This window comes from Nannobrachium achirus (assembly GCF_963921795.1).
Source record: "Nannobrachium achirus genome assembly, chromosome: 21".
NCBI lineage: Eukaryota > Metazoa > Chordata > Actinopteri > Myctophiformes > Myctophidae > Nannobrachium > Nannobrachium achirus.
The window spans coordinates 49,472,860-49,489,530 of NC_137828.1; the positions used below are offsets into that span (position 1 = coordinate 49,472,860).

General features: G+C 41.2%; 1 protein-coding gene across 1 annotated transcript; it reads left to right on the forward strand.

Annotated features, from left to right (window-relative positions):
* The first annotated feature begins 6,009 nt into the window (after nucleotides 1-6,009).
* emc9 (ER membrane protein complex subunit 9) lies at nucleotides 6,010-16,669 on the forward strand. Its single transcript, XM_080752265.1, has 6 exons — nucleotides 6,010-6,180; nucleotides 7,998-8,222; nucleotides 12,594-12,670; nucleotides 14,766-14,835; nucleotides 15,775-15,869; nucleotides 16,482-16,669. Exons 2-6 carry the CDS (start codon nucleotides 8,028-8,030, stop codon nucleotides 16,660-16,662), a joined length of 618 nt encoding a protein of 205 aa, XP_080608391.1. The 5' UTR covers nucleotides 6,010-6,180; nucleotides 7,998-8,027; the 3' UTR covers nucleotides 16,663-16,669.
* The last annotated feature ends 2 nt before the right edge of the window (nucleotides 16,670-16,671 follow it).

Sequence of the window (16,671 nt, forward strand, 5' to 3'; positions counted from 1 at the left end):
GAGCAGACATGAAGGTTTACTGTCCACCTCTCTCTGGGTCTTTCCCAACACCTTACACAACATTAATCCTCCAACTTGTCAGTGTGATAGTGGCGTTGACCAACTCAACATCAAGCGCTATCATGTATCAACGGATACACAACACCGAATATATCACACACACAATTTTCATTCTCACCACCTAACAGTAGCCTACATAGGAAAACTAGTCTACACTAAAAGTATATTTATACCACCAGCCAAGTGAGCCAGGCCACAACTCAACTGTCTTGTCACAAATGCTCATCTCACGTAACGATAATGTCACCTGAGGTAAAATGTACAATTAGAAACTTGTCCATTAGACATTGTTTGGTTCTTTCTAATCATTATTTCTGTCAACATGACAGTCTTTGTTCTGTCACTCAGTCAACCAACCCTGTCAAACAGCTAGCTAGGACAACAGACTATTTTGTTTGAGCCCCAATCCAGATCATACCTTAACCCTGCAAGACCCAAATTAATTTCTACAGGCCAAAAATGTAAAAAAAAAATATCAGATGCTGTTGTAGGAGTCCTAATCACAGGAAAATGTAATGTTAAAAAATTAATAATGTTTTTGTAAGGTTGTATAGCCATAAATCATGCTCTAATTTGCATTTTTCACAATAATAACATATGTACATGTTCTAGACATTCTAATGATCACGAAAAAACATATTACAGGCATTTTACTTATGTTTTAGTGAGGAATAGCTTCAGTTAAAAAGTGAGATGTTGTTCGTCCAGACGCTGGAATTTCAACTTCTCTGGGAGGTGTGAATGTCAGCCCCTGTGGGGGGTATTTATATGCAAATATCGTGGCCAATGGCATTGTAATACTAAACAATAGGATTTAATGGTGATATTAATGTGAAAAAAGAACAGGAAAACTAACTATAACATTTTTTTAAAAATGATTTAAAAAATGTTGCCAAAAAGCAATGCTGGGCCTTGCAGGGTTAAAAAGGTTTCATCGCTATATGTACTTTATTAAGTGGGAATATATAGGTATTTAATATGACAGTGTTTTTAGAAGGATTAATTCATTACCAACATTAATACACCTTTTACGGCTGCAAAACAATTAAAAACAAAAATGCTCCCATTCACAAAAGTCACTTGTCCGGATAAAAATTAGACATTTCAGTAATTTCTTTCTTAAATGCATGCATAGGAGTTGACTTTCAAATAGAATGAATAATAAAAGGACTGCTAATGACCCACCTCCCTTGCTCCCTCTACTCCATATTACGGGTAGTCCGCATACAGCACAAAAGCTGCTAGGAGCGTCACAGAAAAAGTGAAACCAAGAGCCACTTGTCCAACAGACAAGTATATTTTTTTATGAGCTGGACAACAGGACAAGCGTTAATGTCATGCCCTGTGTTATAGATGGCTGTTTGTTTACTTTTGGATCACAGTTTGTGTCTTTAACCGGGTGAACCCCGACATCACTATTCTGAGGACAAACATCTTCCAAATATAGCATTGTGTGATGCTTGTAGATTGGCTATTTCCAGCGAAGAGATTTGGTGTTGAGGGGAAAAGGGAGAGGACCTAATAAAGACCCCTGGGGTCGACTCTGGTCAACAAAGTATAAGGGATTAAGTATATGGCTATAGTACAAGACAAGTGGCTAAAGGTAGGCTATATTTTGGGGTTAAAACAAAGATTTTGTTGTTAAAAGGTTAAAGCACTACATTACACTAGTACTACTACTCATTGCTATAGTGTTTGTTCAGTAACAGGGGTCTCCCAGTTTCTCCACTTCTTTAATAAAATAGAAAATACATTTTCAGGGGGGATGCAATTTTTCAGCCAATTAGAAGAGAGTACCAATTTACCATTTTATAACGTTATAAATCTGTATCCCGTGCGAGTTCTCTCTCCTGAAGTCCTGATTGGATATTTTGGTATATATGTATCCTGACCTGAAAATGCAATTTATTTTAACTACAGAGAAGGAGAGACAGGGAGACTCCCCGTTGCTGAAAAACACTCAGAATATAGAGCTATTCAATACTTATTTTAACCAAAAGCAGTCTCAGTCACAAGACAGCAGTGATGTTGTGAAGAAGCCAAGAAGGATAAATTATCTTTACAAAACAAAAGACTAGAGGTTATTATTACTGACAGGAATATTTGATTACAGCCTTATCAGAGAACACAGTACTACTGTCATTTAAATTTAAATGTATTTGATTGTCCAAAAGCTTCAACTTGGCTAGTAGTAGGAAGTAGGACTAGGAGAAAAAAAATAAACCTACCTGTAATTGCAATTCAAACCTTTGTTCCATTGATGTTGTGCTATTCTTTTTCAATGTCCCTCCTTTATTTAATAATTTGTGTACTTTTAATTTCTCCTCAAACTGTTTTGTTACGCCTTATGTACATAGTACAATTATCAGTGTTCGGATTGTTTGTATATTTCAGAGTTACATCAAGGTAGTTAGAAAGTATATAAGTACAGTTAAATTAGATTTGTCAGACAGACCCATACAGAGAACATGACATATATACAAGACATACATAACAGGGGGAAACTAAATGTACATGGCATGGCATACTCAAAGTCCCAACAATAAAAAAACACTTAAACTAAATACTTTGAAAAAAATTAACACAATCACCAAAACATAAAACAATCACAACTCTAGTTGAACAACAAAGAAACAACAACACTGAAATACACAAGTCCTTTCTTTAAAAGGAGCTAATGCTTTTTTACAATAGATGCATTAAAACATTGTGTGTGTGTGTGAGTGAGTGAGTGAGTGTGAGAGTGTGAGTGTGAGTGTGAGTGTGAGTGTGAGTGTGAGTGTGAGTGTGTGTGTGAGTGTGTGTGTGTGTGTGTGTGTGTGTGTGTGTGTGTGTGTGTGTGTGTGTGTGTGTGTGTGTGTGTGTGTGTGTGTGTGTGTGTGTGTGTGTGTGTGTGTGGGCGCGCGCGTCTGTGCTGTGTTCAAGACAAACACAATTGTTCACTTACGTTTGAAGAGACACTCAGTCCTCATCCAACGCACCGATTCAGCTATGTGATTAACAATAACAATATAAAACAAAAGAATGAATTGCTAACAGTGAACACACTGTTAGCTCTGTTGGCTATGTTGCTAGCTCTTGGTTGTTCTTCCAACAGCCGGCACAACACACAACACAGCCCCGGGTTGGTCTGTTCTTCTCTCCTCCTTTCTCTCCGGTTTAACCGGTGTAAACCCCGGTTTGCACGGTTTTAAAACACGTTGTTTTTGTATTACCACAACCCCCCCGGTTAAATAAACGTTTAACGTATCTGTAATAATAAATAAATTTCCGCCTCGGTAAGTATTCAAACCTCTCTCCTCCTTTGATAGAGCGTACTGTGTTCTTTCTCGCGGACTGCTCTGCCTCTGCCAGCCCAACAGCACGTTCAACTAGACTATGGTCAATTCACTTTGCGACTCACGGTTCCGGCTTAGAGCGGATACGGAAATAGTCCGTGCGTTTGCGATGTATGTATGCGTGGGGATGTACCGGATACGGTAGGCGGGTCCTAGACCACGCGTCGGTGCCGAACGGCAAATAGAAACGAGGCTTCCCGCGGGTGCTGCGGGGAGCCCGGTGACGCGGGGTTGCGTTCAACAAGCGCCAAATGAACGGGCCAATCGGTGGTGGCGTTACTAAGGAGTGTCACTGTGCGCCCACGCGGTTGGCCGGATCGTATCTGCTGGGTAGACCAATGGGCATCCCGCGCTGACTCAGGGGCCCTGGAACAGGGGGGACATGTGCAGACTGTCCCTTTGTTCTCACATTTATTAATATACAAAGCATTAAAATGTATTTACATAATCAAATTATTCTGTTGATTTGACTCCGAAAGGAAACAACGGTTCTGTTTGGTTCCATTTTACCCTCTTAGAGTTAAATTAACTGCTGATAATAATTATCAGATAATTTAGACTATATTGTCTAATAATAACAATGATTCTTATGACATCTAAATAACCAAACATTGACATCAAAACATCCTCTGTTTAGTCATATTTCATATTCATGTTTTTTTTTTGCGGTGCTAACCGCTGGGTTTGTAGGTGTAACCGTATGCAGTACGAGACTATCGACAATCAAAACGTACTTTTTGCGTATAGGTCTATTGATGTTTTTTTCCCAGTAGGCCTACAACTAGCCCTAGTAGGTTTGTTTATTTGGACTTTAATCTATATCAATTTATATTATTATTGACAACTCTGAGTGATTGTGATGTGCTTACTCATATCTGCATGGGTCTTTTTTTCTACAACAAATACCATTATCCTTTGAGTTATTATCAAACAAACCTGGTTTACATGGGCAGAGTCTCAATCAAAGATCATAATCTCCTCCACTCCACCTGCCCCTACTAGAACAGTGATATAGTTCATATTTCCATGTTAATTAAACTTTGTCCTTGTGTGTGTGTGTGTGTGTGTGTGTGTGTGTGTGTGTGTGTGTGTGTGTGTGTGTGTGTGTGTGTGTGTGTGTGTATGTATTCATATGTAATGAAATAAGGATGTAATTGTCTGTTCATAAAACTATAAACTAGGCTGAAGTCAAGTGGGCTTCTTTTGATTAATGAGATTTTACTGTAACCGGCAAAGGGTCGTTGAGTTCAAAAGACGCCTCCTTTGCTAAACGTTCATTGGCTGACGGCTACGAAGACCCTCCTCTTCTATGAGCTTATTGGCTGACAGCCACGAAGGCTCCTCTTCTGTACATTAATTGGCTGACAGCCACGTGATCACTCAGTTCAATGAGTTCATGCAGTCCATTGCAACATCATAATCAGAATCAGCTTCATTGTCACATTATATCACAGTTTTACACTGTAAACCTATGATATTTGACAGTGAAGCTGCCTGTAAACCTTACATTGATTGATCAATTGAATACTTTATTGGAAGTTTGCGTAGGAAAAGCAGTGAAGCAAAGCATAGGACAGGACAGTAAAGTTCAGTTCAGGACAGGACAGGTACAAGGTCAACTATCAATACAACTACTAATAGGCCTAGGATTAAAACCCAAGAAAGCGCAATGGCTTGTTTACATTGGGGTCCCGTCCTTTGTACTCAGTTCATAGACACATAAATGACAAATATACACATAACACGACACAACTTACTGTACATTTCTGGAGTATACTAGTAAGACGCTTCAGGGCGACATGCAACCTCGCCCTGTAGTCTAGTAATTCTAGGAAAAAAGTCCACTCAGGTTGGAAAAAATTGTGTTATTTAGTTTCTCAACTGATTCTGACAGGAAATTAGGTCTACTAGCCAGGATAAAAAATCTACCATAATCTGCTCACTGCAAATACCCACAGTGGCCAAATTAAGTTGGGCTCCCATCGACTTTCTATACAGGAGGAAAATACCCAGAAAAAAATCTGCTTTAAGTAGGATGTGAGGGGTCTAACTAGGGGTTTGTCATGATGCTGAATCCATTGCAAGCATTTGTTTTGCACAAAAAACATTCCTTGGGCTAAAAATGGCCCCAGAAAATGATGGTTTAGTGATGAAAAGTGATGAGTCATCACTTTTCATCAGTTTTGTGGGCGTTTTCTGGGGCCAATGAATGAACCTCAGCTTTATTTTTACTGGACTACTGTCGCGCCACCTGGCCAGTGATGTATATCCCATATATGGAGAGTGGAGACCCCTGCATGATAGTCAACAATGTTGTGTCAAAACATGCCCATATATGGGCATTACCAAATATGGGCATTCCCAGATATGTCCTGCTGTGGCAGTGGCAATGTAAACTTATGTTTTCTCATGCCAATAAATTGAAATTGAATTGAACTAAAAACGCGGTTCACACTCAGTCCACCAGGAGGAGCACTATTACTAAACTCGACACAAGTGGCTGAAGAAATGACTGCACACACCATAACCCTCCAAGTCCAATCAAATGTTAAAACGAGGACACGGTGACCAATCAAACAACACAAGTGCTGTGGTGGGCGTGGAAAGGGAAGTAGCTTGTAGTTGACAGCGTAGAGCTAACCGTTAGATATTCCTCATCATCCAGTGTTTCGTTATCATTAATAATTATCATAATATTTGATGTAACATCGCAGAGCGACTAGTCATTTCTGGAGGCTGCATTGTAAACATATAAACCAAAACAACTATTCTTCTTTGAGAGGTAAGAAGAATATGCAAACAATAGTATCCTGCTTGGTTAGCCAGCATGCTAACGGTGCTAGCTTTCTGCTTTTGCTTGAATTCAGTTTATCATTGATGTTGTAATAATATGGATTTATGTATCTATGTTTGTTACTCCGTTTGAAACACTCTCTGAGCTAATATATCGGAGAGTGAGTTTCAAAACCGAGCTAGATGGATGGAGCTACTATGGATGGATGGATGGATGGATGGATGAGGATGGATGAATGCCATCCCATCCATCCATCCATCCATCCATTCATTGGATGGAATGCACATACATACATACTACACATTGGTTCTCAAAGTGGGGTCTGGGGACCCCCAGAGGTCCTTGAGGGAGTTCCAGGGGGTCTCCATATTCCAGCTAAATTATAGTTAGGAACCAAATACCCCTATGGGTATGTAACTCAGAGAATTAACATTGATTTTACAATATAGATTGGGGTCTCAGAGATAGAAATGCCATTAAATGGGGGTGTGTACTCTGTAGCCTAATGCATGTCAAACTGGGGGGGGGGGGGGGGGTCCTTGAAATTAAAATTGTTGGAAATCACTGCTAGAGCCGTAAAGAAATCTTCTCTTATGGGGGTCCTTGGCATATCTTTTCAAATGGGGTCCGCAGGCTAATAAGTGTCCATTTGGGGGTCCTTGACATGAAAAAGTTTGAGAAGACACTGTCTACTAACATGCACTGTATAGAGAAAAAGGCTGCCATACTGAAGCAAACATATCAGTAGATTTTTTTCATGATTGAGACTGAGTACAAATGGATCCCAGTGCAAACAAGCCATTGCACTTTCTTGTGGTTTAATCAAGGGTCTTCAACAGGGGGTCCTCATAGTTACTACAAGGGGTCCTCCAAATCTTTGAGTGATAGGAACCTTTTTCTTCTTTTTTATATTAACCATTTGAACTCTAGTATTCATATTCTGAAAACTTTAGCCAAAAATAGCTGATCTACAAGCTCACAGTGCCTCATTGAACCCACGGTGGCGCAGTGGTTAGCGCTTCGCCTCACAGCTAGAAGGTCCTGGGTTCGATTCCCGCCGGGGGACGCTGTGGGTGCTGGGGGTGTGTTTCTCCCTCCGCATCATCAGCGCCCACATCCTAGGTGGGGTCGGCGATAGGGCCTTTCTGTGTGGAGTTTGCATGTTCTCCCCGTGTCTCCTAGGGTTGATACCCTCACAAAAACATGCAGTAATCCTGGTCTCAATAATGCCTCCCCCTGGCCAGCCGGGGCGCCTGATGGAGGGGAAATGAACTGGTTGGAATAAACGTGTTCCTTCCACGCGCTACGTTCATCAGGGGGATGGAACTGACAGGGGGAAATCCCCCCTGTCAGGTGAAAAGAAACAACTTGGACTACTCATGCATTGAAGGAAGCATGAGATCAGTCCGTTGTCTCCCCAGGGAGAGCAGAGCCCAGGATTACATAGGCAATTGGCACTGGGTGAAAATGGGTTGCAAAATCGTGGGATAAAAAATATCTAAAAAATGTAAAAAGAAAATAGTTAAAGCATAAAATAATGATACACAATAATGTGTACCCGTTCTAAATGGGTTACAAGAGAAGTGAAGGCCAGTGGTTCTCAAATATCTTCATCATCTTCAAAATGTTGAGGAATAAAAAGTGTGTGTGCGTGCGTGTGTGTGTGTGTGTGTGTGTGTGTGTGTGTGTGTGTGTGTGTGTGTGTGTGTGTGTGTGTGTGTGTGTGTGTGTGTGTGTGTGTGTGTGTGTGTGTGTGTGTGTGTGTGTGTGTGTGTGTGTGTGTGTGTGTGTGTGTGTGTACACAGAGCTGTGTGTATTGCTTGTGTCTCCCAGCCATGGGTGAGGTGGAGCTGTCCTGTCGCGCCTACGTAAAGATGTACCTTCACGCCTCGCTGTTCCCACGGTGCAGCATCAACGGACTGCTGTTGTCCTCCAGCTCACAAGGTGGCGCCGTCCTTGTCACAGACTGTGTCCCGCTTCTTCATTCTCACCTGTCACTGGCTCCCATCACACAGCTGGCCCTCACACAGGTATCAGATTGACGATTCTGCTTGCGATAGGCTAAAATGGTGTGTGTGTGTGTGTGTGTGCGTGTGCGTGTGCGTGTGTGTGTGTGTTGGGGGGGGGGGGGGGGGGCAAGGCCTTGAGGATCGCCACAGGCATAAGTTGTTTATTTGTCACTGTATGAAACATACAACCAAATGTTGTTTAGTGCATACACATAAAGAGCATAATCATCAAAGAAAGATACACTGATAGAGCAACTTGATGACAACATGGTAAGGCATGCACTGGCGGTGTAGTAGGCCACCAGTAGCATGGGTCATTGTGTAAATTTTGATGACCAGCAGTGGTGGTCAACAAAAAGAGTCTCCTCATTATTGGCGACAAAGAATGCAACGAAGAAATCCATGAATATACATTCTTTTGCCCAAAGGTCATGCCCACTTGCCCGAAAAGTCCATTATAAAAAGAATTAACATTCAATTTAACACTTATTTTGTTTTACTTCCTGGGGCTGCGCCATAAGAAATGTCATACCTGATTATTAATCCAAATTCCTACATAGCTATGATTGAATATGACTATGGGTTCACAGCTATTTCATATTTTTAAGTGTAGCAACAGAGAAAACAGCACGTTATATCTGGTGTTGTGTTTATAGACGGTTGCGTCCCCGCACAAACAAGCACTTTCCCTGTCGGGCAACCTAAAAGTAAACTCCACCTGCCCTAAAGTTTTATTTACCTGCTGGGGGCAGGTGGGCAAGCCTTAAGCTCTGTCCAGACCGGCGAATTAGCGAAAGCGACGTGAATAAGCGAACCAAAAAGGCGAAGAATTCGCGATTCGCCTTTTTCCATACACACCAAAAAGCGACGCGAATATGCGTATACTATTCGCTTAATTCGCCTAAATACGAGGGGGTGATATCTGCCTGGCTGTAGCCACAGGAGAAAGGAGAAGAAAGGAGAGAGAGGAGAGGAGATCGAACGGACGGGGAAACAAATAAAACAATGGAAACTACATCCTCAAGTGATGATGACCTGGCCGTGGTTGTTAGCCTATTAAATAAGAAAAAGAAAAAGAAGAATAGAAGTCTTCACCGGCGCACACAACCCATCACATCACAGAAGAGACAACACTCGTTCACCGTTCCCCCTCCGCCTAAAACGAGGGGGTGATTATCTTTCTCTGGCGCAGGAAAAAGGAGAAGAGAAGAGAGGAGAGAGTAGAACGGAGGCAGGGTCCAGGGAAACAAATAGTAGGCCTACACGGGCTCCCTGTTTGCGAGACAGTGCGCTCTTCGTATTATATCGCCTCTCTCTGCACGCGGTGCATTTGGCCAGAGAGAGAGGGGAAGGGGAGCAGAGCGTTCACCGTTCCTCCTCCGCCCGTGTCCCTGCATACTGGCAGGTCCCCGCAGCAGCTGGTGGAAAGTAACTAAAAGTACATTTACTTGAGTAGCCTGTACTTGTAGATGAGTCCAATTTCCAGTACTTTCCTTCTACTCCACTACACTTCGGATCCTTTTGTATTTAATACCCAGCGATTTATTTTAAAACATTCGTCTTTTTGCAGTTATAAATTAGCCTAAAACATACATAAACCATGCTTTTACCAGTAATGCATTGGAGTACTTTTTCCAATCAGCCACGCTGCCACACAGAGAGAGACACGGAAAAGGAGAAAAACACTGTTCCCCTCGGCCTCAATGCAACGTGAAGGTCCCTCCACCATTCTCTCTCTCTCTCTCTCTCTCTCTCTCTCTTGAAATAGGGTAGAGTGAGCTTACTTTGATACACAGAGAGAGAGGAATTCGCCTTTGAACGTTCGCTAAATTCGACACAAGGGCGAATAAAAATCAGACGCCTTTTCGCTTTTTCGAAATTCGCGGTTGGTGTGGATGCTTCCATTGACTTTATGAGGTTTTAAACAAAAGGCGAATTATACGCTAATTCGCTATTCGCCAATTCGCCCTCAGTGTGTACGGACCTTTAGTGTCAATGCCTGCTACTTAACTACAGTATGAATATGATTATGTGTTCACACTTGCTAGACTTACAATAGCCAAAGTGAACTGAAAAGGGCACATTATAGGTAAACAGTGCTCTTACAGACCAGAAGACAGAGCGCTCTGGCCACGTTCAGGTGTTTAGACATATCTTGTGTTGTGTTGATAGACAGTTGTGTCCCCTCTCAAACGAGCACTAACCTGGTCGGGCAACCTGAAAGCAAACTTCACCTGCCCGAAAGTTTTATTTACCTGCCAGGGGCAGGTGGCCAAGCCTTATTGTCAACGCCTGGGGGTGAACTATCCCTTTAAGTGGTTATTGCAAGTAACAAATAATTGTAATATTCTATGTGACTCCTTCTCATCCTCTCTCTCTCTACCTCTCCATTTAACCCTCTAAGGCCCGAATATAGAAATACTTGAAATAAAAAATTGAAAAAAATCAGATGGTGTTGTAGGAGTCCTATTAACACATATGGTGCCAACCCTGAGTTTCCCGAGTTTGTATTGGTACTACCGCTGTGCCAACCCCGAGTTTCCCGAGTTTGGGCCGTTTTTGAAAAACAAAAAAAACATTTTTTTGGGCCTCCAGAAATGTATTAGGCATGATCGCGATCGCGAAATTGCATGTTTAACCCCCATACCAACTCATTCTTTCAAACATGGCAGCCATGTTTGTTTACATCTGAAGAAAACATAATGGCTGATAAATCATGAATGCCTGAACGGATTTCCAAGCGGATTTTTTTGTTTGAAAGCTGTGAACAGCATCTACACACGTGGTGCATCATCTAGGCATGGGCGTGCACTTTTTACACAATTGCACAATTACATGGAAGTCTATGGTAACCATGGCAACGCGAGACATTGAAGAGAAAAAATCATTGCAACATAAGTGTTAACTCATTTAGTGCCACCCCTTTCACCACTAGAGGGCGCCCAGTGGCCATAGAAAATCCCATAGAGATATGCTGGTATATGCGGAAGCCCTGCAGCCATGACTTGCCTGAACACTTTCCTTTGTGCATGTACAGGAAGAGGATGAAGTTAGCTTGAAGTTAGCTATTGGCTACCAAGCATTTTAGAAGCCTTATTTTCGTCAACTTAGCCATGATTAAACCTTGCACACCTCATGCATGGGAAAAAAACAGAGAAGAATGAGCTCTAAAAAATCCAATGCAATCCTGGATTGCATTGGAGTGGATTTGTGCAGTTTGTTCACAGCTTTCAAACAAAAAAATCCGATTGGAAATCCGTTCAGGCATTCTTGAGATAATCGCCATTATGTTTTACATGTTATGTAAACAAACATGGCTGCCCTGTATGTTAGATGGGGTTGTATGGGGGTGGAACATGCAAAATCGCGATTGAAATCATGTTCACCAGATTTGATGGGGTCCAAAAAAAAAAAAAAAAAATTCAAAATTTTTTTTTTCAAAAAAAAAAGATTTTTTTTTTTTTTTTTTTTTTTTTAAAGCCGAACTTGTTCGGGATCGGCACTCTGCGATACGATAATAAAGCCGAACTAGTTCGGGATTGGCACAAGAGGAAAATGTAATGTTTTTTTTCAAAAAAATGTTTTTGTAAGGTTTTATAGCTATAAATCAAAAATCATAAATTATGCTCTAATTTACATATGGGGGATATTTTTCACAATAATAACATATGTACATGTTCTAGACATTCTAATGATCACCAAAAAAAATAGTACAGGCATTTTACTTATGTTTTTGTGAGGAATAGCTTCCATGAAAAAGTGAGATGTTGTTCGTCAAAACTCTGGAATGTCAGCGGGTGTGGCGGGTGTGAATGTCAGCCCCTGTGGGGGGTATTTATATGCAAATATTGTGGCCAATGGCATTGTAATACTAAACAATAGAATCCAATGGTGATGTTTAGGTGGTAGGGGGAGCTAAAATAAAATGATTTAAACCTTTTTTTGGATAAAATACAAACGTTGTAATATTACAACCGTGGGCCTTAGAGGGTTAATCTAGAAATCATTAGGGATGGGACGATAATCGCTATTATCGTTTATCATGATAAAAAACACTCACAATAATCGTATTGTGGAGATTTAAATTTATCGTGAAATTGTCCTCCGTCATGCACTGGGATCAATTCTCCTTTTATTTGCCAAGCTGCATATCCGGTTGGTACCACTTTTCTTCTTCACTTTCTACCAATTTATTTAGCAAAGAATTGCAGATACAAGCTCACAAGCTCTGCTGACAAACGTTCCGCCCAGAATAATGGATGTTGGGGATATTTTGATTATCGTGATAATATCGTCAGTGGCTATTATTTTGGTCACAATAATCGTGACATGACATTTTCATATTGTCCCACTCCCATCCCTAGGCATCATGTATTGTCTGTGTTGTCTCAGGTGGACGTGTGGTGTTCACAGACCCAGCAGAGGATAGTTGGCTACTACCAAGCCAACGCCAGTATAGCAGACAGCAGGTCAGTATTGCCACCAGTGTTGATTTTGACAGGGAATTTTGTTGTTGTGATCTTGTAGATCTGCTACACCTGAGTGCACCGAAACATAAAATGACTAGAATGTCTTTTAGTTCTACTGGAGCTCTTCTCCACTTGTCCCTCCCTAACATTTTAGTCTAGTTTTTATTTGTTGACGAAATTATCAATATATTTAGTCTTAGTCATTGTGGTGGAATTCGGATCAATCAATAATCACTAGCCCTTACCCGTTCAAAGATATGAGCTCCGAAATGATGTGCAGTGTGTGGGTTATGGGATGTGCACTGTGCACACAGTATATGAGGGATGGAAAGTAACTTTAACTGGTGCTTGCATGATAATATGTAGGATCAATGTAAGAAATACCCGTTTTGTTTAATGGCTATAGAGATACTGTGTACCGATCTGCATGATTTTTGGACAAAATCTGTAACAGGGCCAGACAACCGACCCGCCCCCCCCAGCCCCTTCATAATCAATGAATACATGATCTACTCTATAACGTCACAAATAATCAATCATGATAAACTCTAATCTACTGCAGTCATCATAGCCTAGTTTTTTATTTCATTTTAATTTTGGTTGGTCAGTGAAAAAAGGTAGTCGACGAACATTTTTCGCCATAGTTTTAGTCGACGAAATCTCTCACCCAGGCCCCCCATTCAAGCATTGATTGATTGATTGAAGACTTTATTAGAAGTTTGCATAGGAAAAGGTACAGTTTCATGACGGTACAGTTCACTGGTACAAGGTCTACTAAAAGGAGATCCATGAAAAGACTAAGCTTATTTCCACTGGAAACCATTGAAGTATCTCATATAACATTGAATGACAGACAAATAGAACACAGTACTATGCAGTAAATATGTAAAGAAAAACAAAATAGAAGACAGTAAGTCAAAACAAACAGTATATACAAAGAAGGGGCAGGGGAGGGTAGGGTTGGGCTAGATTCTTTTTTACCAGTTGCGAACGGCTGCTGCCTGTAAGTGGTTTTTCAGGGCAATTTTAAAGGATGCTAGTGATCCACACTCCTTTGTGGCCTTCGGTAAGGCTTTCCACATTTTGGTGGTATAGCAGAAAAAAGAGTTTGACCCTTTGTTGGTTTTGACTCTGGGTTGAAAGTGATCTGTGGCGCTGCCTCTGGTGTTGTAATTATGGACATCCTTAATGTTTATAAAGTATTTTGACAGGTACTTGGGTATCATAGTGGTGTAGTGTATCTTGTACACCAGGCCCATTGCAAGTTGCTGTACTCTGTCAACTACTCTGAGCCACCCCACTCTTAACTGGTGAGTAGCGGTGAGGTGAGTCTGATAGGGAAGTCTAAGCAGGACCCTAATTAGTTTATTTTGGGCTGTTTGTAGTTTAGTTTTCAGGGCTTGTTTAGTTTTCAGACAACATTTCTACTGCTGAGCCTGTTTGGACAGAGGATAAATTGTTGACATTCACGCAGTACCACTTGTCAACCAGTAGGTGTCCTACCTAACCACAAGATCTACTGTAAATGTCTCAATAGAACAGCAGTTTAGACAAAACACAACCACTGCAGCAGTAAAATAATGTTTGTTCACACACAAAAATGTGATGGATTGCAGCACTAATGGCCAGCGAGAGCGTCCTCATGTTACCCCAAACTCCCAACCAAGAGGTTGCCGGTTCAGTGCCCACCCATTATGCGCTTCTTTCTGACCCCTGCCCAAGGGTCTTTGCGTTGTATCCTCTCTACTTACTGTGTTGTGTGGCATCGCGACGCATTGTGAGCTTGTAGATCGTCTATTATGGAGTTACATTTATGTCTTTATTATCCAAGCAAAAGAAAAATATTTTTTCAAATGTCCGAAATGTATAAAGGGCTGAAGTGGGTAATGTACGCTCTGTAATAATAATAATCAAAATCTTCAAAGTAACTAGTAACTAAAGTGTTCAAGTGGAGTACAAGTATGATATTTGCCTCTGAGGTGTAGTGGACACTTAGTAAATGTACTTTGTTTCTTTCCACCACTGCACAGTGCACAGTGATCACTCTGTATTATCCGTTAAGAATCTTCCTCTTTCCTCCCTTTTGACCGTGAAGCCCCACGCCCTGCGCCTTGAAGATAGCCGACAAGATCGCTGAGCAGTTCAGCAATGCTGTTTTGTTAATGGTGAGCACCGCACAAAATTGCTATTTACTCTTACTTGTTCCCAGGTTTTCGAGCGGTGCGAGCCGCTCCAATACATGGTTTGTACTATCTATATGTGTTTTTCCAAGGTATAAAATACTGATATTTGACCGCCCACATGTGTCATGTGGGTCTATCATCATCTTCATCATCATCAGCAGCAGCACCGCTCACTTGACACGGGTGTGATTTGTTTTATTTTTGTATTTCTTTCTCTCTCTTTACCTGTACATTTTAAGAACGGTATTTTAGTTGTTTGGACAGATAATAGGTTTGATGCCTACCTGGTATCCTAGTTTCTATGAAGTTTTCTTTGCACTCTACTTACAGTAGGTGACTACGGTATTTGCCCTGTTGTTTATTAGGGTTAATTCCTCTCATTTTGCACTCTCTAGATCAGCGGTTCTCAACCTGTGGTTCGGGACCCCCAGGGGGTCCCCAAATTATTTTGGGGGGTCCCCAGATTTTTAACTTAATGTGCAACATTGTTTTCTCACTCAACAGTAAACAAACCAACATAACGTTTAAGTGTATAGACTATAGAGGGTATCTAAACATTTCTACATTTACAATTTAAGGACTTTTTAATACCTCTAAAATGACAATTTAAACATTGGGCAAAATGGCAAATATTAGAGGCAGAAATTGTGAAAATGGTCGATCTACATGGCGTTGTGAGCTGCTATTTTCACATGGCGTTGTGTTGCTGCTATTTTCACAATAGAACCGTGTTATACAAAATGTAATGCCTCAACTCTTAGTGCTCGTCAGGGTGGGGGGGTCCCCAGTTAAAATATGATTATTTTGGGGGTCGTGAGTGTCTGTAAATTTGAGCACAGAAAAGGACTGAGAACACCCTGCCTGTAGACATTTATTTTAATAGTGGTAGTGTTGATCGTGATGTCTGTGTTTCACATTCAGATTGACGGTGGGAAAATGTCTCCAGACGATCGGGCTCCTCCTATAGTGATGTATGAGCGCAAAGATTCACGATGGACCCTCAAAGACAAACACACGTAAGAGCTAACCTCACTTAAAACCACTTAATGGGATATTTCACTACCTCAAAAAAGTCACCAGAACCAAGTACGGGTGTTTTCAATGGATCTAACTTGGTTGAAATGGAGGACGAATAGTAAAAACAGCCCATCTACAAGAGGACATAAATTTAGATGATATATAATATCTTTCTTGACATTATTATTTTTCGTTACAGTACAACAATATTACTCTTTTAGATAATCCTGTTTACTCGTTTACTGAATACAAAGTAGGTCAAAGTTTAACATTTTCTAAAGGTTAACAAGAATGTCTATTTCACTGTAGTTAAAATCTTCTAGGATGCCATTATGCATTTCCGCAGAATGGAGAAAGTCAACCGCTTCTGCCAGATATATAGGACGGGAAGTCTCGGGCGTTGGGCTGCTATGTCTGGCAGACTGCCTTGAAGGGTGATATGTCCCGTGTGTGTATTTAGAGCTACACAGTCCAGAATTGTTCTGTCTGACAAAATATGAATGCCAGGTTTAAAGTGGGTAATTTACAAGGGAAATGTCCAATTCTGTCCTATTATTTGTTACTGATGATGCTGTGGGGTGTGTTTAACTTGTGCTCATGTGACCCCCCAGGATAATGCTGAGACAGTGGGAAGAGACCCGAGCCATAGCCAGTCAGATGCTGGATACCGGAGATCACACGCTATTGGTGGACTTTGACACTCACTTGGACGACATCACAAAGGACTGGACGAATCAGAAGCTGAATAACAAGATAGCGGAGCTGGCGTCGCCGGCCAATGGAACCGTGTAGAGGAGTATT

Coding starts and splice junctions, on each gene's coding strand:
- emc9 (XM_080752265.1), top strand. CDS start 8,028: ATGGGTGAGGTGGAGCTGTCCTGTCGCGCCTACGTAAAGATGTACCTT. Junction 8,223..12,593: donor CACAGCTGGCCCTCACACAG/GTATCAGATTGA, acceptor GTGTTGTCTCAG/GTGGACGTGTGGTGTTCACA. Junction 15,870..16,481: donor ACCCTCAAAGACAAACACAC/GTAAGAGCTAAC, acceptor GTGACCCCCCAG/GATAATGCTGAGACAGTGGG.